This window comes from Schistocerca cancellata, chromosome 8 (genome assembly GCF_023864275.1).
Source record: "Schistocerca cancellata isolate TAMUIC-IGC-003103 chromosome 8, iqSchCanc2.1, whole genome shotgun sequence".
NCBI lineage: Eukaryota > Metazoa > Arthropoda > Insecta > Orthoptera > Acrididae > Schistocerca > Schistocerca cancellata.
Window position 1 is genome coordinate 611,708,817 of NC_064633.1, and position 27,257 is coordinate 611,736,073.

The following is a 27,257-nucleotide window of genomic DNA, read 5'->3' on the forward strand; positions in this document are numbered from 1 at the left end:
AAGAAGACAGAGGATATGGAAATCTCCTCCACTGTCTGCACGCAGCCAGGAAATCTGTCCAAATGTTGGTGTAAAATGAACATATAGTGGAACATCACAGTTTAATGAACATAACCTATTCCAGGCGCCTTTGTCTTTCCTAAGAAAGTCATGGCAGGATAATATCAAAAATGGGAAGTATAATTTTTTATACAAGTTTCTTCTTCAGGTCATGAGGGAAGAGCTTTTTACATTTTTGTAGGACATGGAGAGATGCTGATGCCTTCTAGCAAGTTGCAGTTACGTGTTGAGTCCAATTTAAGTTTTCATCTACTGTATTAGAACAGTATCTGAAATACTTGATAGTTCTATACGGAAAGTAGTCTACTTTGCTCATTTTCATTCCCTTATGACGTATGATATTATGTTTTGGGATAGCTCTTTCCATTCTGAAAAGGTATTTTTGACTCAGGAACGAGCGGTTCGGGCAATAAGAGGTGTAAGTTCGGGAACCTCTTGTCGATCCCTGTCCATTAGTCTCGGTATTCTGACACTGACCTCTCATATATAATGTTGTTTCTTGTTAACAATATCAACCTATTCCTAAAAATTAGCTTCTTGATTGCACCTCCTTCACTCTTCTACAGAAAGACGATTTTTAATAAGTTACCACAAAAATTCAAAAATCTTAGCAGTAATCCACGCATTTTCAACTCGAAAGTGAAAAGCTTCCTCCTGAGTCACTCCTGCTCTGATAAAGAGTTCCTAGGAAAATTAAGCTAATTCCTGTGTTACATTATTGACTGCGTTTATTTAAACTTATAGCTTATTGTCTTTTTAGGATTCATAAATGTTTTGTTTTATGTGTTATTATATCTACATCTACACCTACTTCTCGCAGATAGATACTCCTCAAGTCATCGTTGTTATCACTTCTTCGAATGAAGCAATTGTATAACGATTGAATTCACGATATTCAGTGATTTATGGCGCTGTACAACAAGTTCGTTTATTTCGATAGATGTGTATGGGGTCTGCAGACGCCATAATGAATTGCTAAAGCTGGTAGCCCTACAATAAAATAAAACAATATTTTAAAGCATACGGCTGTTGGTGAATTTTATTGACACTGACAATTACATGACGTTCTCCGTTTATGTGGGAGGAAGGAATAGAAAACATCATTCAGTCTATTTCTTGCGCCTCAGTTGCAAGTTCAGGTGAAATAATCCGTTTAAGGAACAGTATGTAGTGAGCTACGTTTTTTTTTCTGGAAAATTCCTGCGAGTTCGTCATGAAAATAATGTCATGGACGGACATCCCAGATGCAGATATATGAGTAGTGTGATTTACTTTGTTTGGGGATTTTGTGTGCAGATATGTCTATGAGAGTGTGATTACTGTTCGTATGACGAGTAGGAACAAGCTGAAGTAGCGACACAATTGAAGAAATTTCATACTGGATGGACTACTGTGTAGAAAATTTACGTTTGTCACCAAGCATTATCTTTATAATGGAAACACCAACTTCTTGGGTTGCGAGAAACCCGGGGCTACGGTACTCACTGAGATCCAATAGTTAGTATTGTAGCCTTCAATGGTGGAGGTCACGACACCGGCGTCATAGAGCTTGGAAGGCACCACGCCGCTGCTCCCAGAAGTTATCAGAGACGTCGTGTAGTGGTTGAGTCCGAAGAAGTCGGATGTACCTGTGGAAAATAGAGGTATGCAGTTGATTATAGGTCTCCAGCAAATAGGGAGGTCTTAACTTTTCAGTGACATACCTTATAAGATCAGGCAGGCTGTCATGGAGTGAAACACGTGTCAGCGAGAATATCTTGTCCTGCTAGGACTAGGGATGGATGATATTTAAAACAACTAAACTGCCTGACAAAAATGGCGAAGCACTCAGAAGGGTAGGCGGAAATGGAATGGAAGTTCACGGGCTGAGAGGATGTATGATGGCCGGCCACTGTGGCCGAGCGGTTATAGGTGCTTCAATCTGGAACCGCGCGACCGCTGCGGTCGCAGGTGCGAATACTGCCTCGGACATCGATGTGTGTGATGTCCTTAGGTTAGTTAGGTTTAAGTAGTTCTAAGTTATAGGGGACTGATGACATCAGATGTTAAGTCCCATAGTGCTCAGAGCCATTTGAACCATTTGATATATGATGTTATTTCAGTGATTTCAGAACTGAGTCAAATTTACTGAACGCACTTATCAATCTCCGGCGCGAATGCATGCGCTAAATGGGTTGGAAATGCTGAATACAACACGTGTATACTGACCTGGGGCAAACTGCCATGGCTATTGTAACAAGTCCTTGATATTCTGGACACTGACATTGGACAAGCGTGACGTCCGAGCTGGTCTCACACTTGTTCCGTTGGGGATAATTCTGATGGCCTTTGTGGCCACATGATTATTTCAACTTCAAGCAGGGAGTTCACAGACACCTGAAACACGGGGACGATTTTGGTGCTGTTGAGAAGTGGTACCGTGACATTGTCACCTGAGTACCACGACCTAAGGACGCAGGATGTCCTTGATGTACCGTCGTGACATCAGAGTGCCATCAGTCATGACCAGATGTGACCCAGGGTCATAGCTGATGGCTCCCCACACCGCGACTCTCCAAAATATTGGAAGAATGGGGCCTCTTCTGAGGTCATCACCATACTCGCCAACGATAGTCAGCCGGAGTAATGCACAACCGCATTTCATTGCCAATACGATGTGACGCCATTCATCAGCAGTCCACGCTTCCTTGTCAAGGCGCCTGTCCAAACGCAGCCGTTTGTGTTGGGGTGCCAACAGCAGCCTACACAAAAACGATAACTCCCTACTGCAGCTGCTGTTAATCTTCAACCAATGGTGTGGGATGACAAAGAATGTTACAGGCCGGGGGAGTGGGCGTTACGATGTGTTTGGGGCACAACACGGTGACCTAGTGGGAGTCGATTGGAACCTTGACTAAGAGTAGGCCTGCTCTCATGCACTCAAATATCCGGTCACTGTCACATCCGAATGCCCCACAAATCTGGATACTGCACCAGTCGACCAGCTGGCCAAATGTAGATTCAAAATGAGAACGCTTCCAAACTCTGTCAGGTGCTGACAAACGTGTCTCACACGTGTAAGCGGCAGTTATGTATCCTTCACAGTGATTAGTCAACATCTGGCGCAGTTCACGCTATTATATACCCTACCAGACATGGTAACAACAGTAAAAGCGAACCACACTAAGGCACTTTGGTGGTCTTTTACCTGTCACAGAGATTCTCAACTCTAATAATTTACAAACCTCCAATGATGTATACACATAGGAACTTCTACTGACATCCGATCATGTCCTCCGGCTACTTCACCTTTTTGTCAAGCAGTGCAATTAATAATCTTTGGGAACTTATTATATAGTTGGAGCAGGAACGTTGTAAACTAGTACTCAAAATTAATTGTTTAGATCATCCGTAGCTGCGACACTTTTAGTTTTATGCCATCTGATAGTTATACTGCTAACATCTGCAACGATTCTTTCTAAGTTTCTTCTGCAATGCTGTTTCTCTTGTAGGTAACAATATCTATCACTCCCCTTCTGCAAGTGTCTTTTGGTAAGGTTGACATGTGAAAAATACAACTGTTCTGCATGACGTGCTAGTGTAGACAGAAGCCTCTAAAAGTGTCCTTTGTCTCTGTGCGTCGCTTACTCACCCCTGATGAGGAGAATCTCGGATAAGGAGAGCGAGGGCAGGCGAGACCTGGCGCGCCCCTCCTGCTTGCTGTTGGCTGCCACGCGCTGGCGCACCACCTTGGGGAAGTCGCCCAGCAGCGAGAAGATGGGATTCGCCCAGAGCCCGACCTGCGAGCAAGGGGTTGTGTTATTGGAAAGTCTAGAAAAGGAGAATAATAGACTGGACATGGAAGCAAACACAAGCCACCATAAGTGGCGCTGCTAACCTCAAATTGCAGCTGACGTTCCGAAGCATCGGCGTCTTCCTTACTGTTGGTCAGCGGCTCGTACCAGCCTCCGTCCAGCGTGATGCCAACCTTGCCTGAAACGACACTCTAGATCACTGGCTGCAACTACAGTACTACCGTTTCGTTATGTTGTGACTTTCCTGGCCACAAATAAGAGTCGTTGCTAGGTTTTTAACACACAATTTAATCTAATTGCCTCGGGACTGTTTGCTTTAATTCGAGTACATTCCATTATCTTTCCTTTTCTTTTTTTTTCTTTTTTTTTAATAGGACAGACTCCATAGCCACTCGCTTCATGTCCCAAGACCTCTTTATACCTTGTGCTGCGAAGAGGCACTTTTCGGATTCAGGAGGTGGAGGCCTGCAGTTTGAACACACTTCAGCACATTTGTTGAGTACCTTGCATGTGCTTCAGTTGTCTTCGAAATAACGACAGGGTCTTCCAGACAGCAAAGCTACGTCGTACATTTGTTGTCCAAGCAGGTTGTCCATCAGAAGTTAGAAAGTGGCTGAAGTGTTGGGCAGTCAAAGTGGCATAGCTGTAAAGGCGTAGATGCATTCAGGAATTACGAAGGCAGTCTTTTCCCAGCCAACGTCAATTTGACAGTAAGCTGTGCATGTCAATAGCTGAAAAATACTTCGCCTTGAAACATCCCTTCAGAAAAATTAATGATGACTGTGTTGAAAAACCTCTTACGTTATTTGATTTTCAAACAGCTGAGCAGAACTGAACGTAATCAGACATTTCTCTCTTTACTTATTCTCATCAACACTGAACTGACACACAATATTTTTAGCGCAACGCAATCTGACTTTCAATAATCCCTACAAAAGAATTGCCCTGACTAACAATAACCTATACCTTTCATGAATCACTTACCTCACAAAAATCTTCATTACTCGAGCTACTGCAATACAGCGAGCGCCAATACTGCCAGCTAAATAAAAGATTCTAACTACTGAAGGCACTAACTACTGATAGGCATACTTAGCAAATGAAAGATTTTGATAGAGAACAAACAATGTATTTACCTTAATACTGTTCAAAAGTCATTATATATATATATATATATACACTCCTGGAAATTGAAATAAGAACACCGTGAATTCATTGTCCCAGGAAGGGGAAACTTTATTGACACATTCCTGGGGTCAGATACATCACATGATCACGCTGACAGAACCACAGGCACATAGACACAGGCAACAGAGCATGCACAATGTCGGCACTAGTACAGTGTGTATCCACCTTTCGCAGCAATGCAGGCTGCTATTCTCCCATGGAGACGATCGTAGAGATGCTGGATGTAGTCCTGTGGAACGGCTTGCCATGCCATTTCCACCTGGCGCCTCAGTTGGACCAGCGTTCGTGCTGGACGTGCAGACCGCGTGAGACGACGCTTCATCCAGTCCCAAACATGCTCAATGGGGGACCGATCCGGAGATCTTGCTGGCCAGGGTAGTTGACTTACACCTTCTAGAGCACGTTGGGTGGCACGGGATACATGCGGACGTGCATTGTCCTGTTGGAACAGCAAGTTCCCTTGCCGGTCTAGGAATGGTAGAACGATGGGTTAGATGACGGTTTGGATGTACCGTGCACTATTCAGTGTCCCCTCGACGATCACCAGTGGTGTACGGCCAGTGTAGGAGATCGCTCCCCACACCATGATGCCGGGTGTTGGCCCTGTGTGCCTCGGTCGTATGCAGTCCTGATTGTGGTGCTCACCTGCACGGCGCCAAACACGCATACGACCATCATTGGCACCAAGGCAGAAGCGACTCTCATCGCTGAAGACGACACGTTTCCATTCGTCCCTCCATTCACGCCTGTCGCGACACCACTGGAGGCGGGCTGCACGATGTTGGGGCGTGAGCGGAAGACGGCCTAACGGTGTGCGGGACCGTAGCCCAGCTTCATGGAGACGGTTGCGAATGGTCTTCGCCGATACCCCAGGAGCAACAGTGTCCCTAATTTGCTGGGAAGTGGCGGTGCGCTCCCCTACGGCACTGCGTAGGATCCTACGGTCTTGGCGTGCATCCGTGCGTCGCTGCGGTCCGGTCCCAGGTCGACGGGCACGTGCACCTTACGCCGACCACTGGCGACAACATCGATGTACTGTGGAGACCTCACGCCCCACGTGTTGAGCAATTCGGCGGTACGTCCACCCGGCCTCCCGCATGCCCACTATACGCCCTCGCTCAAAGTCCGTCAACTGCACATACGGTTCACGTCCACGCTGTCGCGGCATGCTACCAGTGTTAAAGACTGCGATGGAGCTCCGTATGCCACGGCAAACTGGCTGACACTGACGGCGGCGGTGCACAAATGCTGCGCAGCTAGCGCCATTCGACGGCCAACACCGTGGTTCCTGGTGTGTCCGCTGTGCCGTGCGTGTGATCATTGCTTGTACAGCCCTCTCGCAGTGTCCGGAGCAAGTATGGTGGGTCTGACACACCGGTGTCAATGTGTTCTTTTTTCCATTTCCAGGAGTGTATATATATATATATATATATATATATATATATCAGTTCATGACAACCAGTCTTACAAATTTACTTTCTCTGATGGTTCAAAAATGGTTCAAATGGCTCTGAGCACTATGGGACTCAACTGCTGTGGTCATAAGTCCCCTAGAACTTAGAACTACTTAAACCTAACTAACCTAAGGACAGCACACAACACCCAGCCATCACGAGGCAGAGAAAATCCCTGACCCCGCCGGGAATCGAACCCGGGAACCCGGGCGTGGGAAGCGAGAACGCTACCGCACGACCACGAGATGCGGGCTTTCTCTGATGGACACACGTCCAGATCATCCGCTCTCAAAACCCCGCCATCTCACTCCCCACACCCACCACTGCTGGCGGCTCACCTCCAACTGCCCAACACTACAATGGCGAATATTCCAACAATGCAAACCAACCACAGACGGCACACAGCACAGTCAGTGATATCACACAGAGCGCTACGTGGCGTTACCAACATAAAAACCTTATCAGCCTACTTACAGCCTCTTTCAAGTAGTCAAGGGTAGTCATCAACGTGTGGCAATAGATAGGCAACTTCCTTGGTAACTTTCTTCGGTCTTCAGGAGTCGAACCACTAACGCTCTGTTCAGTACTAGTCAAAGTATACTTTTGCGAAACTTATTATGTCATCACATCTGTTGTGTTGGGCGACTCGATCGAATCCCTCCAGCCGTTTTGTTCTGTCCTGACCAGCAGCTCCAGAGAGCATTGATAGATGTGCAGCTGACTCACTGCTGGTTTGGAGTCCATTGGTCTCTTGAATGTATGGATCATGGGATGACGTAATGCTTGTATTCCACTTGCTCTGTCGCCAACGGTTTATGAATTGCTAATTGAAACCACGGTGATGTGGATGTTTTGAAGTATGCAACGTCTCCACAACACAGTAGCAAGCTGTAACCAGACTCAAGTCCAAATCGGAAAGCAGGATCGTCAGCGAGATATAACACTTAGCACTGATGCATGTTTATTACTAATGTCAATTTACGGGTTGAACAGAACAAAACTTCTCGATGGAGAGTGCCGCTATTTATACAAACATCGAAAATTGCGTAACAGTGGTATTTATACGAAATATTGACTATTCTGGAACATACAGATATTACAAACATCAGATATTTCAAGAACTTTTCAGAAGTGATGAATACTAAATAACAAATATTTGCTGATGGTCAGGTTCTAATTGGCAACACACAGCACACCATCGACTGATGCTGACCAGTACGCCACACTGCGTGAACTAAAAAGACAAAATTCATCTTGTGACATCTTTTAAACATACTATCCATTCCGTTCAACTGATCTTCCAGGTTCCTTACTAACTCTGATAGAATTTCACTGTCATCAGCTGACTTTAAAATTTTATATCTCTTCTTCGTGAACTACAAGCGAGCACTTCAAATACCTATTTAACTTCCTGAACTTGCCCATTGCATATCTTCCATAATATGGGACATACAACCTTGCCTTACTGCTGTCTCAGTTAATTAATTTTCTAACACTCTTAATTTTAATTATTTTTCATGGTCCAGTTGTTGAAGTTTACCTCTGACAGCACTGAACGTATTTTTCACGTATAACACAGACCGAAGGATTTTCGTACGTACATTAACGTGGACCTTTTCTTTTTTATGGTTGAGGAATCTCCACCCCGTCTTTCCACCTAAAAGTACTTCTCTAACTAAGAAAGTTGAAAGATGTTATGTAAGAGAAGCCAGTAGCAGTTATAGACAGTGGCTGTGGGGCTCACCCCTCTGCTTCAGACGGAAGCTCAGGTCGTAGAGCCGGTAGACGCGCGCGTGCGCCACCAGGATCGTCTTGGCCATCAGGTAGTCGGCGATGCCCGAGGAGTTGGCGCCGGGTGCTGACGACGCTCCAGAGTAGCCCTTGGAGAACATGTTGGGCTCGTTGAAGGTCAGCCACAGTTTCACCTGTGGAAGATAAGAACGTCATTCCATACAGTTCCACATTATCGTTTGCCTAAATATAGAGAGGGGTTCAAAAAAATGTATCCACTGCTTAAAAGTCCATAACTGGCAAACTAATTGACGGAGTTGTCTCATTGTTAGTGAATGTGTAGCTCAAAGTCCAACTTAAAGATATCACTTGTAATGCCGGAAATGCATATCCTCCTATTTCCATCTATTGCACTATAATTACTTTTCCTTTATTTTGTTACCTGAAGAAATGACGTTTCTGTGTCTTTACATATTGTAATTGTTTTACTATTTGTGTGTATATATATATATATATATAAATATATATAAATATATATATATATATATATATGCATTTATGTCGATGTATAATTGGTTTGTTTCGTAAATATTATTTGTATTTTTACGCTGGGTCTTGCCTAGGGAAAAATGCTGTCGAACGATTACATCGACAGGTCGTGTGAAGAATCAAAGTGTGTAGGATCTTTGGTAGTGTTAACTCTGCCGCGTGGAGCGCGGGCTGAGCAGAGGGAGTCTGGTTGGAGTAGCGAGTGGAGCAGGTGTGTTATGTGAAGCTCCCACGAGTTGCCGCGCTTTCGGGGTTTGGCAGAATGTAATAGCGCTCGACTTGCGATGGTAGTTTCTGACATGGTGTCGCGGACGGGAAGAATTAGCTGGCGCACATCAAGAGCCCGTTTCGTCTGGTGACAGTGTCGAGAAGAAGGCGCGCCAACATCCAGCTTCAGCAACAGCGACGGCCGACAATGAGTGACTGTCGCCACCTCCTCGATCGACGGCTTCAAACCGTCAATCAGCCAACAAGGAAGACTGGAAGCACAAAAGTTTTAGAACTGTATGGCAGACCTCAGCTTGTAAAATTGTTGCATCACAAAATTACAGCAACTTAGCATGAACGTTTGTTGCTCATTGTCCCAATTGCATTACCAAGCAGGGTCCCTTCCTTTTCCGGAATGAACCCGAGTGTTGTTGAAATTCGATTTCACTGCTTTAATTTCAAAGTTCAGTTAAGGTATTCATAGCTGGCTACAATATTGAGATGACACAAGCACAAATTAAGAGTGCGAGTTTTGTTACCGTATTTTAGCTTACCTGTGACTGCAGCTCAGCTTGGTACGTACTAAATTTTACTACTGTTAATTGTTCAGAATCATTTAATTCAAGTTCAAAGTTAAATCCCTTATTTCTAAATTGCGTAGATTGAAGTAGCTTTTGAAATGATCGTTGAGGTAGTCCATGACTAACCGTATTTTACTGAATTTCGATGTGCTTCAGAAAGAAAGCTCAGTATTAACTTCAGTCACTAAATTAACTTTCGATTTTCCTGTTTTATTAATTATTTTGCTAAATTAAGTCAGAGTGCAGCGAAATTTATTACTTCTGACAAACTTTCAGTTTTCACACTGCATGTGTCAACTTCCAGTTGCCACTCTTCTAGAGCTAATTATAATAACCTTTCTTTTTCAGTTACTATAGTAATTGTCCTTAGGACTGGCGACCGTAATTTCCCCCAAATCTCAATATCTAATTACCGCTAGTTAATTGTTAACGTAACGGCCACACATTTACTTTCTTTATTAACTTTACCCCTTTTCAATATTAATTTCCACCTGTTTCATTAGCATTTTTCCTTTCATTTAGGGTTACCCCTTTCCTCCCTCTTTACCGACAGATTAACTTCGGTGACGATTGCTTTTCCCAAATTTCCATTAGGTACACGCGGTTTAATTTTTCACTGTTATTAAGGTCGATTAGTGAGGGGGAGGTTACACACTGTAGGTGTTCTAAATGGTCACCATTAACATCCACACACAAACGATGTCACCGAACTGCAGCACGAACTACTGACTGCAGCGTGGATATTTGCACATGAATCTACGATAGATTCTCGAAGTTCATCCAATGTGCGTGGCTTTTATCGTTAAACGAAATCCTTTAGTGTTCCCCAAAGGAAAAAGTCCAGAGGAGTTAGGTCTAGAGAACCTGTTGGATACTCCACAGCACCTCTATGGCCTATCCATCATCCTGGTAGATTTTCGTCGAGATACGCCCTAACACTATTTTGGTAGTGGGCTGGGGCACCATCTTGTTGAAAGTAAACTCTTCCGTCTCCATACAAGTCTCGGATGGCAGGTAAAATGGATGTCTGAAGCTTCTGAAGGTACACCTCGCCGGTAACTGTGCCGGTGGAAGAAAATCTACCAGGAAGATGGATAAGCCATAGAGGTGCAGTGGAGTATCCACCACGTTCCCCAGACCTAACTCCTCTGGACTTTTACCTGTGGGGAACACTAAAGGATATCGTTTAACGATAAAAGCCACGCACATTGGATCAACTTCGAGAATCTATCGTACATTCATGTGCAAATATCCACCTGAACACGCTGCAGTCAGTAGTTCGTGCTGCAGTTCGGCGACATCGTTTGTGTGTGGATCTTAATGGTGACCATTTAGAACACCTACAGTGATATCTTTAAGTTGGACTTTAAGCTGCACTTTCACGAAAAATGAGACAACTTCGTCAATTAGTTTGCCAGTTATGAACTTTTAAACAGTGGATACATTTTTTTGGACCCCTCTGTATATATACGAACTTGCCACAGACGGACCGGACTGGATTCCAGACTTCCATGTAGATCTGTGGCTCCCAACCTTTCTCAGACGATCGATGACTCCTGAGTGCAATCAGTTATCACCTATAACCCCCACCTCCGTCTTCTCCAGTATTAGCACCTAACTAGACTTCAGAAAGAAAAACAATTTTCTTTGAACACTTTCATTTTTAATGTGATGAAAACAAACGGTATTTAGTTTTTGTAGGTGGTTTATCAATCTCAAACTAATGATTCAATGAGACAGAGTAGCTAATTTCTAACACCATTGTCTTACAGAATAATGAAACAATACTCAGTGGACTGTGAGTACTGCTTACAACTACGTCTCAGGAAAGAAAGCTAATTATCTACATTGAGGGTAGACGCTTGTTACAAAACTTGCCTTCTCTAAACCACTCCCGTTCCTAGCAATACTTTCTTCATCTACACCCTTCATCCACATTTAAGAACAACCAAGTTAAAACGTGAGCACTATACCTCGTAAGTCTCTTGGAATCCTTTCATCTGAAATGAGAGAAATTGGAAGACTTCAGCATCGCAATCTTTTGTTGGATTTAATGACTCCCAATAATATCAATAATAATAATAACGTGTAGGTTCTACAGCAGTGTAACAGCCATTGTAGTGTAGTAGATACATACTGTTGTGTTGCATAGTCAATTTATTAGTTTATTATTACGATGTGAATATTGAAGCAATTTCATTTCTGTTTCAGGAACTACCTACAACTCCGAAAAGATATTTTCGAGAGACACTTAAGCATACGTAATGTGCGAACGATCATGCTCATACATTCGTTTCACGACAGTACCCTCCATCTCATTGTGTCGTATGTTAATGCTAGTATTTGGAAAAAAAATAATTATCGGTAATTTATATGATCGGCTTTGCAGCCGTACAAAATAGTAATAATACTAATGATCTTTTAAAAATAGGTTTGTTTCGTGACAAACACAACTCAACCCCTTTATTTCTATCCTTCAGAAAAATTAAGTTTAACCTCTCAGAGTGTAATTACTCCTATATTGGGAACCACTGACGTAGAGAGACCTCAACACAGGACAGAACGGATAGATACTAAAGAAACTTTAGAAACGTCCCAAGGCAGTGTTGTAGGAGCATTACTGTTTACGACATACAGGGGTCAAAATATGTTCTCACTGTTTGTAGTTAAACAATTTCGAAACAAAATGACTTAGTTACTCATCTCACGTAACGTAACTACTGCATTCGTTGTGCAGCTGGAAACTCGCATCGCGCATGTGCTTGCGATAAGGTGGCACGCCGGAGCAGTACCGTGAACGACGATAGAGTAGGTATCGTGGGCTGAGTAGGTTGTCATTAGTGAAATTCAAGGTTGTATTAAACTGGTACTGGAAGTAAGACATTCAGGAGCTGTATTCGCGATAAGGTCGAAGCCAGTGAAACTATTAAAGATGTGCAGAGGGCAAGACCTGGTAGTCCACAAACCATGACAACTCAACCGTCCATTGCTGTGATATTGTAAGGTTTCGTCCGATTACCGTAGAAATCTGTGAACCAGGGATCATGTGAAAGTGTGGTAAACCAGTCACGTGTTACGACGCATTCTAAAGGGCGCTAAGTGGGTGGTGTACATTACACGCTTGCTAAAGGTGATAACCGAGGACGACTAAGAGTGAAGTACTGAATACCATGAGTGGTTTCAAAAATGGTTCAAATAGCTCTGAGCACTATGGGACTTAACTTCTAAGGTCATCAGTCGCCTAGAACTTAGAACTACCTAAACCTAAGGACATCACACACGTCCATGCCCGAGGCAGGATTCGAACCTGCGACCGAAGCGGTCGCGCGGGTCTAGACTGTAGCGCATAGAACCGCTCGGCCACCTCGGCCGGCTGAGTGGTTTCACGTTGAAGATCTATCCCATAGTTTGTAAGGTGCGAAGAGGCGTAATTCATATTTTACGGTACTATGAACAGCCACAATTGTGTCTACTGGGTTCCTGGGAATCTTGACGCTGATATAGACAAAGCAGTGAATCTACTGGGCCACAATGTGTGGTGTGGTTTTGTCACTGCGTCGTTTGATCGGACCCTTCTTCTTCGAGTGTACGATAACTCGTCTGGCATATCTCTATATCCTTCACACAATGACTTTGCCTGCCACCCAAATCTAGTTGGTGATGAAATGTTTTACATGCAGCGAGATGGAGATTCGACCAACCAGCATTGAGATGTGAGGTTGTACTTGGATGCCACTACCCAAAATGTCGGCAGGTGGAGGAGACCCTGTTCATTGGGGCCTCACTCTCCTGATTTCACACCTACGGAAATCCAGCTGTGAGGGACCGTGAAAGATGACGAGTGTTGACGAAAGCCACCTACATTCAGCGAACCACGTCAACAAATTGTAGCGTCATGTGCTGCCATGGAGCCAAATATGCTGGCAGTCGTAGTTCGATCTGCTGTTTTTTGCTGTAGAACCTGCTGGTGGTCATTTCGAATACGTAACTCTCTCACTGCCAAAAACAGTGACCGTAAGTCAAATATTTAAGAGAATACATAAACTATCAAACAGTGAAAATACTTCTGGTCCGCATGTGCGTAAATGATAAAGCTCCAGAAATCCCGTGAGGTTGTTTGCTGATGACGCTGTTGTCCGTAGGAAGGTTGCAACGCAAGAAAACCATAGCGGAGCGAAAATCTATAAAATATCGAGGATTGCTACAAGGACCGCCAGCTGATCTTGAACGTATATATATTGGGAAAAGTAACAACTGTAAAACATCTAAGAGCGCGTGTCAGGAGCGACCTGCCTCATAAAGCTAGTTGCTGGAAAAATCATTTACTCGGCTGATATTCGTCAGAGAATCTAAGAAAAAGCGTGATTCTTCAGTTTATCCTGGCGTGTTTCTTGCTCGAAGAGTCCACGGGTATACTGCCGGTCCGTAGTGTCCAACGGGCACAATATTTCGGCTATCAGACATGTCGCCATCATCAGGTGCGCTGACGAACTGAGCCCCTGAGGGCGGGCGGCCGTCTTAAATCCCCTCCCCTCCCTCCCCTCCCCTTCCGAGGCGTCCTCTCCGCGGTCCGTGAGACGCTGGCGTCGGCGTCTGCGGTGGCGTCAGTGTAATTGCCTCGTCCCCCCCAGTCGCCAGTTCGTTTCCTTTGCTGAGCGTCTTTTTAATTACACTCAGTGCTGGTTCCCATGCCCTGATGAGGTTGTAGCCACAACTCGGCTGATGAGTCCGTCTCTGGTACGAATTTAGATAGCCTCTATAACGACGCTGTCCCAGTATTTAGATGTCTGTGCCAGGACCCATTTCGTGATTTTCGGACAAACAGTGCTCTGCGACACGGAATCTGATATATGATGGCCTTCCGCAAACCGAGATCGTCTTCGACACTTCCGAATAATGCGCGCGTTTTATTTGGTGGGCAAAAGACAATTCCTACTCGGTGTTTCCCCGGGGAAAATAGGACGAATATTGAGGAAACACCGAGTAGGAACTGTCTTTTGCCCACAAAATAAAACGCGCGCGTTATTCGGAAGTGTCAAAGACGATCTCAGTTTGCGGAAGGCCGGCATATATCAGATTCTGTGGCAATATTGGAAGACCTATATTGGACAGACAGTGCGCACCATCGAAGATCGTTGCCGAGAACATCAGGGGCACACTCGACTTTGGTACACCAACAAGTCGGCGGTCGCAGAGCAGTGTTTGACCGAAAATCACGTAATGGACTACCAACATACCAGCGTCCTGGCACAGACATCTAAGTATTGGGACGGCGTCGTTATAGAGGCTACCTAAATTCGTACCAGAGACGGACTCATCAACCGAGATTGTGGCTACAACCTCAGCAGGGCATGGGAACCAGCACTGAGTCTAATTAAAAAGACGCTCAGCAAAGGAAACTAGGGCGGACGAGGAAATTACACCGATGCCACCATAGACGCTGACACCAGAGTCTCACCGACCCGGAGAGAACGCCTCGGGAGGGGAGGGGATTTAAGATGGCCGCCCGCCCTCAGGAGCTCAGTTCGTCAGCGCAACTGACGATGACGACATGTCTGATTGCCAAAATATTGTGCCCGTTGGACACTATGGACCGGCAGTACACCCATGGACTGTTCGAGTAAGAAAAAGTAGTTATTCGACATAGTAGGTAGCTTACAAACCTCTAAGCGGAGACCGAGCGGGGTGGCGCAGTGGTTAGACACTGGACTCGCAATCGGGAGGACGACGGTTCAATCCCGCGTCCGGCCATCCTGATTTAGGTTTTCCGTGATTTCCCTAAATCACTCCAGGCAAATGCCGGGATGGTTCCTCTGAAAGGGCACGGCCGACTTCCTTCCCAATCGTTCCCTAATCCGATGAGACCGATGACCACGCTGTCTGGTCTCCTTCCCCCAAACCAACCAACCAACCATCTAAGCGGAGAAATGTACACTCCTGGAAATTGAAATAAGAACACCGTGAATTCATTGTCCCAGGAAGGGGAAACTTTATTGACACATTCCTGGGGTCAGATACATCACATGATCACACTGACAGAACCACAGGCACATAGACACAGGCAACAGAGCATGCACAATGTCGGCACTAGTACAGTGTATATCCACCTTTCGCAGCAATGCAGGCTGCTATTCTCCCATGGAGACGATCGTAGAGATGCTGGATGTAGTCCTGTGGAACGGCTTGCCATGCCATTTCCACCTGGCGCCTCAGTTGGACCAGCGTTCGTGCTGGACGTGCAGACCGCGTGAGACGACGCTTCATCCAGTCCCAAACATGCTCAATGGGGGACAGATCCGGAGATCTTGCTGGCCAGGGTAGTTGACTTACACCTTCTAGAGCACGTTGGGTGGCACGGGATACATGCGGACGTGCATTGTCCTGTTGGAACAGCAAGTTCCCTTGCCGGTCTAGGAATGGTAGAACGATGGGTTCGATGACGGTTTGGATGTACCGTGCACTATTCAGTGTCCCCTCGACGATCACCAGTGGTGTACGGCCAGTGTAGGAGATCGCTCCCCACACCATGATGCCGGGTGTTGGCCCTGTGTGCCTCGGTTGTATGCAGTCCTGATTGTGGCGCTCACCTGCACGGCGCCAAACACGCATACGACCATCATTGGCACCAAGGCAGAAGCGACTCTCATCGCTGAAGACGACACGTCTCCATTCGTCCCTCCATTCACGCCTGTCGCGACACCACTGGAGGCGGGCTGCACGATGTTGGGGCGTGAGCGGAAGACGGCCTAACGGTGTACGGGACCGTAGCCCAGCTTCATGGAGACGGTTGCGAATGGTCCTCGCCGATACCCAGGAGCAACAGTGTCCCTAATTTGCTGGGAAGTGGCGGTGCGGTCCCCTACGGCACTGCGTAGGATCCTACGGTCTTGGCGTGCATCCGTGCGTCGCTGCGGTCCGGTCCCAGGTCGACGGGCACGTGCACCTTCCGCCGACCACTGGCGACAACATCGATGTACTGTGGAGACCTCACGCCCCACGTGTTGAGCAATTCGGCGGGACGTCCACCCGGCCTCCCGCATGCCCACTATACGTCCTCGCTCAAAGTCCGTCAAATGCACATACGGTTCACGTCCACGCTGTCGCGGCATGCTACCAGTGTTAAAGACTGCGATGGAGCTCCGTATGCCACGGCAAACAGGCTGACACTGACGGCGGCGGTGCACAAATGCTGCGCAGCTAGCGCCATTCGACGGCCAACACCGCGGTTCCTGGTGTGTCCGCTGTGCCGTGCGTGTGATCATTGCTTGTACAGCCCTCTCGCAGTGTCCGGAGCAAGTATGGTGGGTCTGACACACCGGTGTCAATGTGTTCTTTTTTCCATTTCCAGGAGTGTATTTTAGAAGCTCGTTCTGACAACTGAAGGTTAGGCAACACACATTGCATACGAAAGGTGCAGGGTGCCGATGCTCTGCCACCTCAATGGGCATAATCAATTATGAAAGACGCCTAGCGTCACTAGAAAGCCTCAACGAATATTTTGTCTCTAACAAATGTTGTCCTCCAGAATGTGATTTTTCACGCCTGAACGTTTGATGCACAGACTTTGAACCATCCAGTACGTCGGCCATCTTCTATGAAATCACTTCGTGGACTCCTCTCCTCCATCTAGCACAAACGTCGCACTCCAATCACATCTACGTCTCCATCTACGGTGTACTCCGCAAGCCACCTAACGGTGTGTGGCGGAGAGTACTTCTGGTACCACTAATTGATTCCCCCTTCCCTGTTCCAATCGCTAATGATGGCGCGTGGGAAGAATGATTCTCGGTAAGCGTCTGTATTACTTCTGATTTCTCTAAATTTCTCATCGTGGTCATTTCGCGATATGCATATGGGAGGAATAATATGTTGTCCGACCTTTTCCCCCAAAGTGCTCTCTCGAAATTTCAATTGTAAAACTCTCCGTAATGTAAAACACCGCCGGCCGTGGTGGCCGAGCGGTTCTAGGCGCTTCAGTCCGGAACCGCGCGACTGGTTGGGTCGCAGGTTCGAATCTTGCCTCGGGTATGGATGTGTGTGACGTCCTTAGGTTAGTTAGGTTTAAGGAATTCTAAGTTCTAGGGGACTGATGACCTCAGATGTTAAGTCCCATAGTGTTCAGAGCAATTTGAACCATTTATAAAGCACCTCTCTTGTCACGTCTGGCAACCGAGTTTGCTGAAAATCTCAGTATCGCCCTCGCCCCGACCAAACTATCCCGTGACGAATCGCGCCGCTCTTAGTTGAATCTTCTCTATCTCTTCTATACGTCCTATCTGGTAACACTATGCATAAGAAACTGCTGGAAACAGTATCTACGATAAAATATCTAGCAGTAACTGTGCAGAGTGGACTGACCACATAATACTGTACAAACAGCAGAGAAGGTAGACGTTAGACAGGTTCATAGGAAGACACTTAAGGAGACATAACTCTTCCACGAAGGAAGTGGCTTGTATGGCACCGGCTGTTGAGTGTTGTACGACAATAGGGGACTATTGACTTGTAATTACGGTTTGTTCGGTTAAGAATGAACGTGTTGAGTTGTGTCTGCGAGAAAGTCTTGTATCCAGACACAAATCTGGTCCGATACTCTGCAAGCAGGTGTTTTTGTTTTTCAATAAACGGCAGTGGGGGACGGTGTCAATTGCCCGCTGAGGTCAAGGAATATGGCATCAACCTGGAGCGCCGTTGCTACAGCGCAGTGGATCTCATGGAAGAACAGAGCGAGTTGAGTTTCGCAAAATATCTCCGAAGACGACAATTCACGGACTCACGCTAGCTGTATGGCATGAAAAAGTACACCGTTCAGGCTAAGCGTGAACTTACTTCGAACGTGTGCGTGCTCATGGTATCAAGAAACCTGAATAAAACGTATTTTTTCAACACGAATTGCTGCCGAAATGAATAAGAATATGCTGACACAAAACGGATAGGACACCAAAAATATTCAACATGGCAGTTCACCTGGTGCAAAGTGTACCTGTTAGTGACATTCGTCATTTCTGTTCCACAGACTTACGCGGGAAATAGTAGTTTCTAAGATAACAGTACTTCCGTGGTTGACGCAATAAGAAGAGGGAAAGCAACTCACCCGATCTCCGAAGTTCTCGAAGGCGATGCGAGCGTACTCGACGAAGTAGTCGGCCAGCTCGATGTTGGGCCATCCGCCAAGTTTCTGCAGCTCCTGCGGCAGGTCCCAGTGGTACAGCGTGACCTGTGGACAGATGCGGCCACGTTTAATGTCCAGTAGTAAAGTTGGAGACCAAAAACACACGAGACTTGCGAGAACCACTGCGGCAGCAAGCCGAACACGTGTCGTCAACTCAGAATATGAGATCACAAAGATGTGCCACGCCAAATTCTGGTTCACATTTGTACAGTAGATGACCTAATTGATACAAATGCCAAAAATATTTTTTTTCAAGTGAGCGAAAAAACTGTGCAGCGGTAATGATTTAAGGAAATTCTTTATTTATTACATTAACTGAATTTTCCACCCTTGCCTGACACAATATGATAATAGTATTAAAAACGAAAAGAGTTCCTAATTTTCTGCAAAATTATATTTATCTGGTCGTGTTCTCCGGCCATTTTGCGGTGACAACTGAATGTCGCAAACACAGATAAACGTGATGTACTACTTTCACTGACGTTGCTTCTACAGAAGATAAAAAATGACAAATTCTTACATAGGAAAACATTACAATAAATTTATTAACTCAAAAAGGTAGTAAACAAAGTTTTTCTGTGAAGATACATTTAACAGATGATTGGAAATAAGGTGTATTGGCAGTTTGAATCTATTATTTGTAGCGAAAACTTAATTTAACAAAGGGCAAAATGGAAATTGTTTTGGCATTTAAAACACTGTCATGAAATTATTTTATTCACTAAAAATTTCAAGTGCAGACGAATGTCCTTTACCCATGATTAAACCAATGGTAGTCCAGAAGACAAGAACGGATAAATTCTGTTTATCTCCCGCTCTTTATCTCGAGCTCTAGACAGTCATTTCTCATTTCGCAATAAAATGCTTCTCTCAGTCAAGGAGGTCACTACAGTAGTTATTCTTTTAATAATCGGCTTCTGGATTTTTTTTAATAATCGGCTGCTGGACCTTCTTTTGTGACCCGGAACGATGAAGCGTAGTTAAGAACAAACCTGTTTTATTTTCTTCAGAAACTATTAGCCTACGATTTTGTTTCCGCCATTTTGCAATAGATGGTAGTAAAGGCAAGTGGTGGTGAAGGTGGTGGGTCGTGTCATAGAATAAGCTTAGGCATTTGTAAACAGAGCGCCATCAAAATATTGGTCGCTTTGTGATTGCATCATAAAGTTATTCTCGATTTACCATACGAGTTCAGTACTCGTCATTTTTAATTTTCTGCTTTATCATGAAGAAATTTGTGGCTGACGCTCATAAAATGCTGGCTAAGACCGATGGTGAGGCACCTGTTTGTCAAAGGAAATGCAGAGAATGGTTTAAAAGCTTCAGTAACCGTGATTTTGACGTCGAATACCGGCATGGCAGTGGAAGAGGGAGGGTTTTCGAAGCTACTGCTACTGACGGAAAGAATCACAGGAGATCTTTATCGAAAGCGTTTGAGCCGAACACTGAAAAACTAACGGCCGCAGTACAGTGATAGAGATTAAAAGGTTATTTTTCAGCGTGACAATTCTCGACCCCATGTCGCAAAACCCGTCAAAACATACTTGGAAACGTTGAAATGGAAGATCTAACCGACCCACCATATTCTCCAGACACTGCTTCCCCTCGCTACCTCCTATTTCAGTCAATGGGCTGACCAGCACTCTGTCATGTTAACAACTGCAAAACTTTATCTATTAATGGATCTCCTGAAGAAATGCCCAGTTCTTCCGAAGCGGGATTCGTAAGCTGCTCGAAAGATGGTAGAAAGCTATGAATTGCTACTTCGTTTCGCTTTTTTACAATAAAGGCTCGAACTTTGAGAAAAAATGGCGGAACCAAAGTTGTAGAACTAGTATCAGAAACGAAAAAGCTTTGTCCTACCATAACTATAACCTTCTGAGATCAAGATGCCCTAAGAGTAGCTAAGGTATTTTTGAACATTCTTCACGTTTCTCGACAGCGGCTTAATCGCTACCCGGTGCAGGGAAGCTGTTTCCAGACAAACGTGTACCACGGCCTTAAAGGCACCATTAGCGACAAGATAACCGAATAAGAACTGGATCACCCTATTCTTCATCTTGGCTGAACAGTTATCGGTCCATATAGAAAGGTTATGTTTGAAAGTTTTGACTAGCTCCATATTGAGGAGTCCTTAAATCCGAGAAACCATCTGGTTTCCACTTCTTGCAGATTGTAACAATTTTTGTTTATCTAGTACACATCGTTAGTTGTATATTGTAAATATAAATAACAATTTTTTTTTATTTAGTACACAACTCGCGAAGTGTAGTAGATAAACAAAATATACAAATGTACAAAACAAACAAAATATCACCCTGGCGAACTGCATTAGATAAACAAAACTGTTATCTAGCACAAGGCATCCGCATCACGCATACCGATACACAAGACATTGCTGGTTGTTTGGTTTCAAAATGGCTCTGATCACTATGCGACTTAACTTTTGATGTCATTAGTCGCCCAGAAGTTAGGACTAATTAAACCTAACTAACCTAAGGACATCACATACATCCATGCCCGAGACAGGATTCGAACCTGCGAGCGTAGCGGTCGCTCGGCTCTAGACTGTAGCGCCTAGAACCGCACGGCCACTCCGGCCGGCAGGTTGTTTGGTTTCTTTAATATAATTAACAACTGCGGAGGTCTTCGACAACAACGTGCAGGTACGAATCTTTTCAATTTTTCTTTCGAGACAAAAGAATGTAGCAGTGATCTGACACCAAGCTCTTGAAACAGTGCGCTGTTGATATCTGCTGATTAGAGTTTGTCAGATGAGGAGGCGATAGATCGACGCAGACGTCATGTCATCACCATTTGAGTTTGAGAAACAGTGGTCGCCGGCGTGTAGTACTCCCCATGGACTTTTCTTTCGGGATTCACTGAATGAAAAAGGTAAGTAATGCCTCCTGATTAATGTGCTGTCAGCTGAAGGGGTGAAAGTACGAGACGTACTGTAATTTACGTAAGTTACCACATCAGTTAGCTAAGTAGTGTTCGCCGGTCTGTATCCGGTAGCGTACTCACCATAGGTTCGATCCCGTTGGCCAGCAACTCGTTGATGAGGCTGTTGTAGTAGTCGATACCCGCCTGGTTGACGTTGTCCGTGTCTCCATTGGGGAGGATACGAGGCCAGCTCAGGGAGAACCGGTAGCAGTTTGCCTGCAGGTACACAGAAATCACAGTTGCATAAGAGATGAGTGAAATGCAGGCGAAGTTAAGTGAAGCAAAAGAGACAAAGGTGTGAAGAAGAAAAAGATTAAAGTGGGCTTATATGGTGTTTTGCATAATTAAAGTCCCATTTGATAGGATTGAAACGCGCCTGCCAAAATTTGGGCAGACTCATTTCATTGGATGAAAGATTAATCCTCCATCTGTTTCTTGAAGAGTAGAAGTTTGTACCAATAGAAGAAATGATCGATATCTACAAACAGATGGCATGTTTATTCCGCCCTTTTATGCCCTTAAAAATCAGCAGTTAATGGTCCTTAATTACCGCCACTTTGCATTGGGCTTCAAACCGGAAGATCTTTGGTTCGGTGGGTAAGCAGAGAGGTTGTAGTCCACAGAAGTTCGTGGAGATATTCCCATAATAATTAGACGTGGCGGTACGGACTTACTGTGTACGTTGCTTTGAAACCGGCGCCGTCATATCAGTAGCCCTAAACATTAGACAACTGTTTACATTTGGTTACTATTCTTAATTTCTGTCGTGTTCACGTAACAGTTGTTTTAAATAGTAAATGTTAGATTGCTTTCGTGAATAATACAGAGTCAGGAGGGCATTTTCTGCCATTTTTCTGCTCTTAAAGGCATATTAGATCCTGTTATGTGACGCATTCCCCCTCGTAAATATAAATTTCTTTTGTTGCGTGTTTCAAATAAACAAGAAGCGAAATGTGTGAAATGAAAAGGCTGCTTTCTCAATCCAACATTTGCTCTAATACGGAATGACGAAACTGATTTCCGTTTACGTCCTCTTCCCGAAAATGCTGAGAATGTATTTCGCTATGCCTGGACGGTTTGCTGTATTTCCTTCAGACAGCGTTCACTAAGAGCGCTCTTTGAGTTGTATTGACGAAAAATCTGAATTGAAATTACAGAAATGAAACCACTACAGTAAAAGAAAAAAGCGGAACCAAAAGTCAAGTACATAAAAGAAAATTTCGCTTGAAAGAGTCCACTTATAAATGAAATGTGATTCCTATACACTTTATATTGTAAACAGAACGACTAGTTTATCTGAAAACGATGCAAGCTGGTATTTTTCAACATAACACTTCCACTAGAAGCTGGGGCTATACCTTTATGGAGAAGTCGAACGTTTTGAGTTGAGTAGGAATAGAGGTAAAATAAGAGGAACTGTAATGACATCCTAAACTTGAAGCCGACGTCCTCTATGTTAGCTGCTGCAAATTTAGTCTCTCGCAGAATTGTTTTTATCATAAATTCCTCATTGCACCTTTTACAGGTGTACTTATCATTCTAATTATAGGCTAAATTATAACGAATGGCTCTGAGCACTATGGGACTCAACTGCTGAGGTCATTAGTCCCCTAGAACTTAGAACTAGTTAAACCTAACTAACCTAAGGACATCGCAAACATCCATGCCCGAGGCAGGATTCGAACCTGCGACCGTAGCGGTCTTGCGGTTCCAGACTGCAGCGCCTTTAACCGCACGGCCACTTCGGCCGGCAAATTATAACGGAATCACATTTCATTCGTATGTGGACTCGTTCAAAAGATATGTTCCTTTAGATAAAAGAATTTTCGTTGTACTCTTCTGGTTTATTGTAGTGGTTTTATTTCTGCCATTTGACCTTATATTTCCTATCAGAGCAACTCGAAAAGTTCTCTGGGTGACCGCTGTGAGAAGCAAAGATTGGAAACTGCCCAAACAAAGCAAAACATGTTCTAAGAGTTCTGAGGAAGAGGATATAGTCGGAGTGCCAGTTTCGTCCGTGCATGTTAATAAAAAAGCAGGTTTACAAAAGCAGTCTTTTCACATCACATAATTCTCTTGTTAGTTATTCGAAACATATAACAAAAAGAAAGTACTTTAATGGCACGAAATATGCCGTATTACTGGTTAAGTGTGCATTTGGGACCAGAATATTATTCACGAAATTTGCTATTTAAAACAACTGTTGCGTGCAACGACAACAACGTAATCAGTGGTCTGGTAACGTTTTGTGGTGCCAACATGGCGGTTCTGACTTCAAGGGATGGATGCTGTGAATTCAGGGTGTGAAGATGTGAGGCTATGCATGTGCTGCTAAGGATTTCCTAGTCTGCCTCCAGTGAAGTTTGTCCTATTTTTGTCATCTTGCGATTTTCAACTTGTTGAATGGTACAATGAGTATACATGACCGTAGTATCTGTTCCCGAAAGAACAGTTACCGTGGATGACCATGCAGCTTTGCTAGAAATGAAATGATAATTAAATGGACACCCTAGCCGCAAACAGGCGTTGATGTACTTCATTGGGGACATGTTGAAAATGTGTGCCCCGACCGGGACTCGAACCCGGGATCTCCTGCTTACATGGCAGACGCTCTATCCATCTGAGCCACCGAGGACACAGAGGATAGTGCGTCTGCAGGGACTTATCCCTTGCACGCTCCCCGTGAGATCCACATTCCCAACATGTCCACACCACTACATTCGTAGTGCGCCTAATAGATGTTTGCCCATCATACTCATTACTCGTGACAGATTAATCTACCAAGCCCCTGCAGACGCACTATCCTCTGTGCCCGCGGTGGCTCAGATGGATAGAGCGTCTGCCATGTAAGCAGGAGATCCCGGCTTCGAGTCCCGGTCGGGGCACACATTTTCAACATGTCCCCAATGAACTACATCAACGCCTGTTTGCAGCTAGGGTGTCCATTTAATTATCGGTACAATGAGTGTTTTTGATTGCTACCACATGTGGTTAACTGATGTTTTTGTGATGTTTAATAATATCAGTTGCGCTCGTACATTTTTTCTTTCCGCTTAGTCTTTTGAATAACGTTTATATATTATTTTCGATAGTTCACGATCTTGCATTACATTTTAGCCAACTTTTCTTTCCCGATTGTTTCCTTTACATCAGTAATCTCCAAAACGGGAATGTTGAACTCCTAGTAGCTCACAGTACTTTTTCGGTAGATCGCGATAACGTTGGCTAACCTGGATCGCTCCATTGAGATCAGACCGCGGTAACGGCAAGAGCTGCATGTTTCTCAGGCGCAGTTTCCATTGTCAGGAATACTATACAGGGTTATTACAAATGATTGAAGCGATTTCACAGCTCTACAATAACTTTATTATTTGAGATATTTTCACAATACTTTGCACACACATACAAAAACTCAAAAAGTTTTTTTAGGCATTCACAAATGTTCGATATGTGCCCCTTTAGTGATTCGGCAGACATCAAGCCGATAATCAAGTTCCTCCCACACTCGGCGCAGCATGTCCCCATCAATGAGTTCGAAAGCATCGTTGATGCGAGCTCGCAGTTCTGGCACGTTTCTTGGTAGAGGAGGTTTAAACACTGAATCTTTCACATAACCCCACAGAAAGAAATCGCATGGGGTTAAGTCGGGAGAGCGTGGAGGCCATGACATGAATTGCTGATCATGATCTCCACCACGACCGATCCATCGGTTTTCCAATCTCCTGTTTAAGAAATGCCAAACGTCATGATGGAAGTGAGGTGGAGCACTATCCTGTTGAAAGATGAAGTCGGAGCTGTCGGTCTCCAGTTGTGGCATGAGCCAATTTTCCAGCATGTCCAGATACACGTGTCCTGTAACGTTTTTTTCGCAGAAGAAAAAGGGACCGTAAACTTTAAACCGTGAGATTGCACAAAACACGTTAACTTTTGGTGAATTGCGAATTTGCTGCACGAATGCGCGAGGATTCTCCACCGCCCAGAGTCGCACATTGTGTCTGTTCACTTCACCATTAAGAAAAAACGTTGTTTCATCACTGAAAACAAGTTTCGCACTGAATGCATCCTCTTCCATGAGCTGTTGCAACCGCGCCGAAAATTCAAAGCGTTTGACTTTGTCATCGGGTGTCAGGGCTTGTAGCAATTGTAAACGGTAAGGCTTCTGCTTTAGCCTTTTCCGTAAGATTTTCCAAACCGTCGGCTGTGGTACGTTTAGCTCCCTGCTTGCTTTTTTCGTCGACTTTCGCGGGCTACGCGTGAAACTTGCCCGCACGCGTTCAACCGTTTCTTCGCTCACTGCAGGCCGACCCGTTGATTTCCCCTTACAGAGGCATCGAGAAGCTTTAAACTGCGCATACCATCGCCGAATGGAGTTAGCAGTTGGTGGATCTTTGTTGAACTTCGTCCTGAAGTGTCGTTGCACTGTTATGACTGACTGATGTGAGTGCATTTCAAGCACGACATACGCTTTCTCGGCTCCTGTCGCCATTTTGTCTCACTGCGCTCTCGAGCTCTCTGGCGGCAGAAACCTGAAGTGCGGCTTCAGCCGAACAAAACTTTATGAGTTTTTCTACGTATCTGTAGTGTGTCGTGACCATATGTCAATGAATGGAGCTACAGTGAATTTATGAAATCGCTTCAATCATTTATAATAGCGCTGTATTATTGTCAGGAATACTGTATTGTCAGCCTCACAGTTCAATGTACACGCTTGAGGTTGCTTACATTGTATTTTCAAGTGAATATCAGATGTTTCTAACGTGGATAGTTTGAATTACACATTGGTACTAAGCTAGGTTCATTCTAACAGCAGCATGTTCACACAAGACGCAAAAAACTTCTCATTGGAATTCGAAATGAGAAATCTATTGCTTCTTCATCCAGGTAAAGAACAGACGTGTGTGTGTGCGTGTGTGTGTGTGTGTGTGTGTTTAATGTACTATGCAACTGTATCGGTTGCGATGAAAGGGAATGTCGAACGCACTTGAAGTCAGTTGGCTCAAGGATTTAAAAGGTTTTTTTGCTGGATTCTGCCCCAAGAAAGGAAGAGGTAAGGCAATCTTAATGCTCAACAGTCAAACTTTTCAAAACCATTGCACAAGAATAAAGCAGCAACTGAGGCACTATTTCAAGTTTCAAAAATTATTGCCTAGAGTAAGAAACAATGCGAAGAAGGTGAATTAATCAATACTCCATTTTTAGGAGTTGCAGATTCATTATTTGAGAGTTTCAAAAATAAGATTTAATTCTAACTCATTTCATATTTACCAGAAAATGTAATGTTGTACACAATAAACAAACGAATGATTTTACTGAAAAAGTTCTTATTTCTGTCCTAGATTGTTTTTGTATCTCACTGGTACTATATCTCAGAAGCTTTATAAATTTAGTGACTACTGTTTTAAATCAGCCACCGTGTTTCCTCATTCATTTCAATAATTTAAATAAAGTTCTTTAACGCTTCCAATGAGTTACGTGCGTAGTTTTTCATAATTAAATGGTCTTTTTTTTTTTTAGGCTGCCAACATGTAACAATAGACAGCGACACGTGTTGAACACGGTGCCTAGTATGCGCCCC

The 27,257-nt window shown here is 44.4% G+C and overlaps 1 protein-coding gene and 1 non-coding gene across 2 annotated transcripts in view; both read right to left on the reverse strand.

Annotated features, from left to right (window-relative positions):
- LOC126095712 (myrosinase 1-like) overlaps nt 1–27,257 on the reverse strand; it is a 59,546-nt gene that overhangs the window by 12,887 nt on the left and 19,402 nt on the right. Inside the window, exons 3-8 of the mRNA XM_049910462.1 lie at nt 21,764–21,898; nt 18,659–18,781; nt 8,241–8,421; nt 3,938–4,032; nt 3,692–3,839; nt 1,546–1,688 (exon numbers count right to left, since the gene is read on the reverse strand). Of these exons, the coding sequence (XP_049766419.1) occupies nt 1,546–1,688; nt 3,692–3,839; nt 3,938–4,032; nt 8,241–8,421; nt 18,659–18,781; nt 21,764–21,898 (825 nt within the window). The remainder of the gene's footprint in view (nt 1–1,545; nt 1,689–3,691; nt 3,840–3,937; nt 4,033–8,240; nt 8,422–18,658; nt 18,782–21,763; nt 21,899–27,257) is intronic.
- Trnat-ugu (transfer RNA threonine (anticodon UGU)) lies at nt 24,244–24,317 on the reverse strand. The gene has a single exon. It is a non-coding gene; the product is annotated as a tRNA-Thr (tRNA).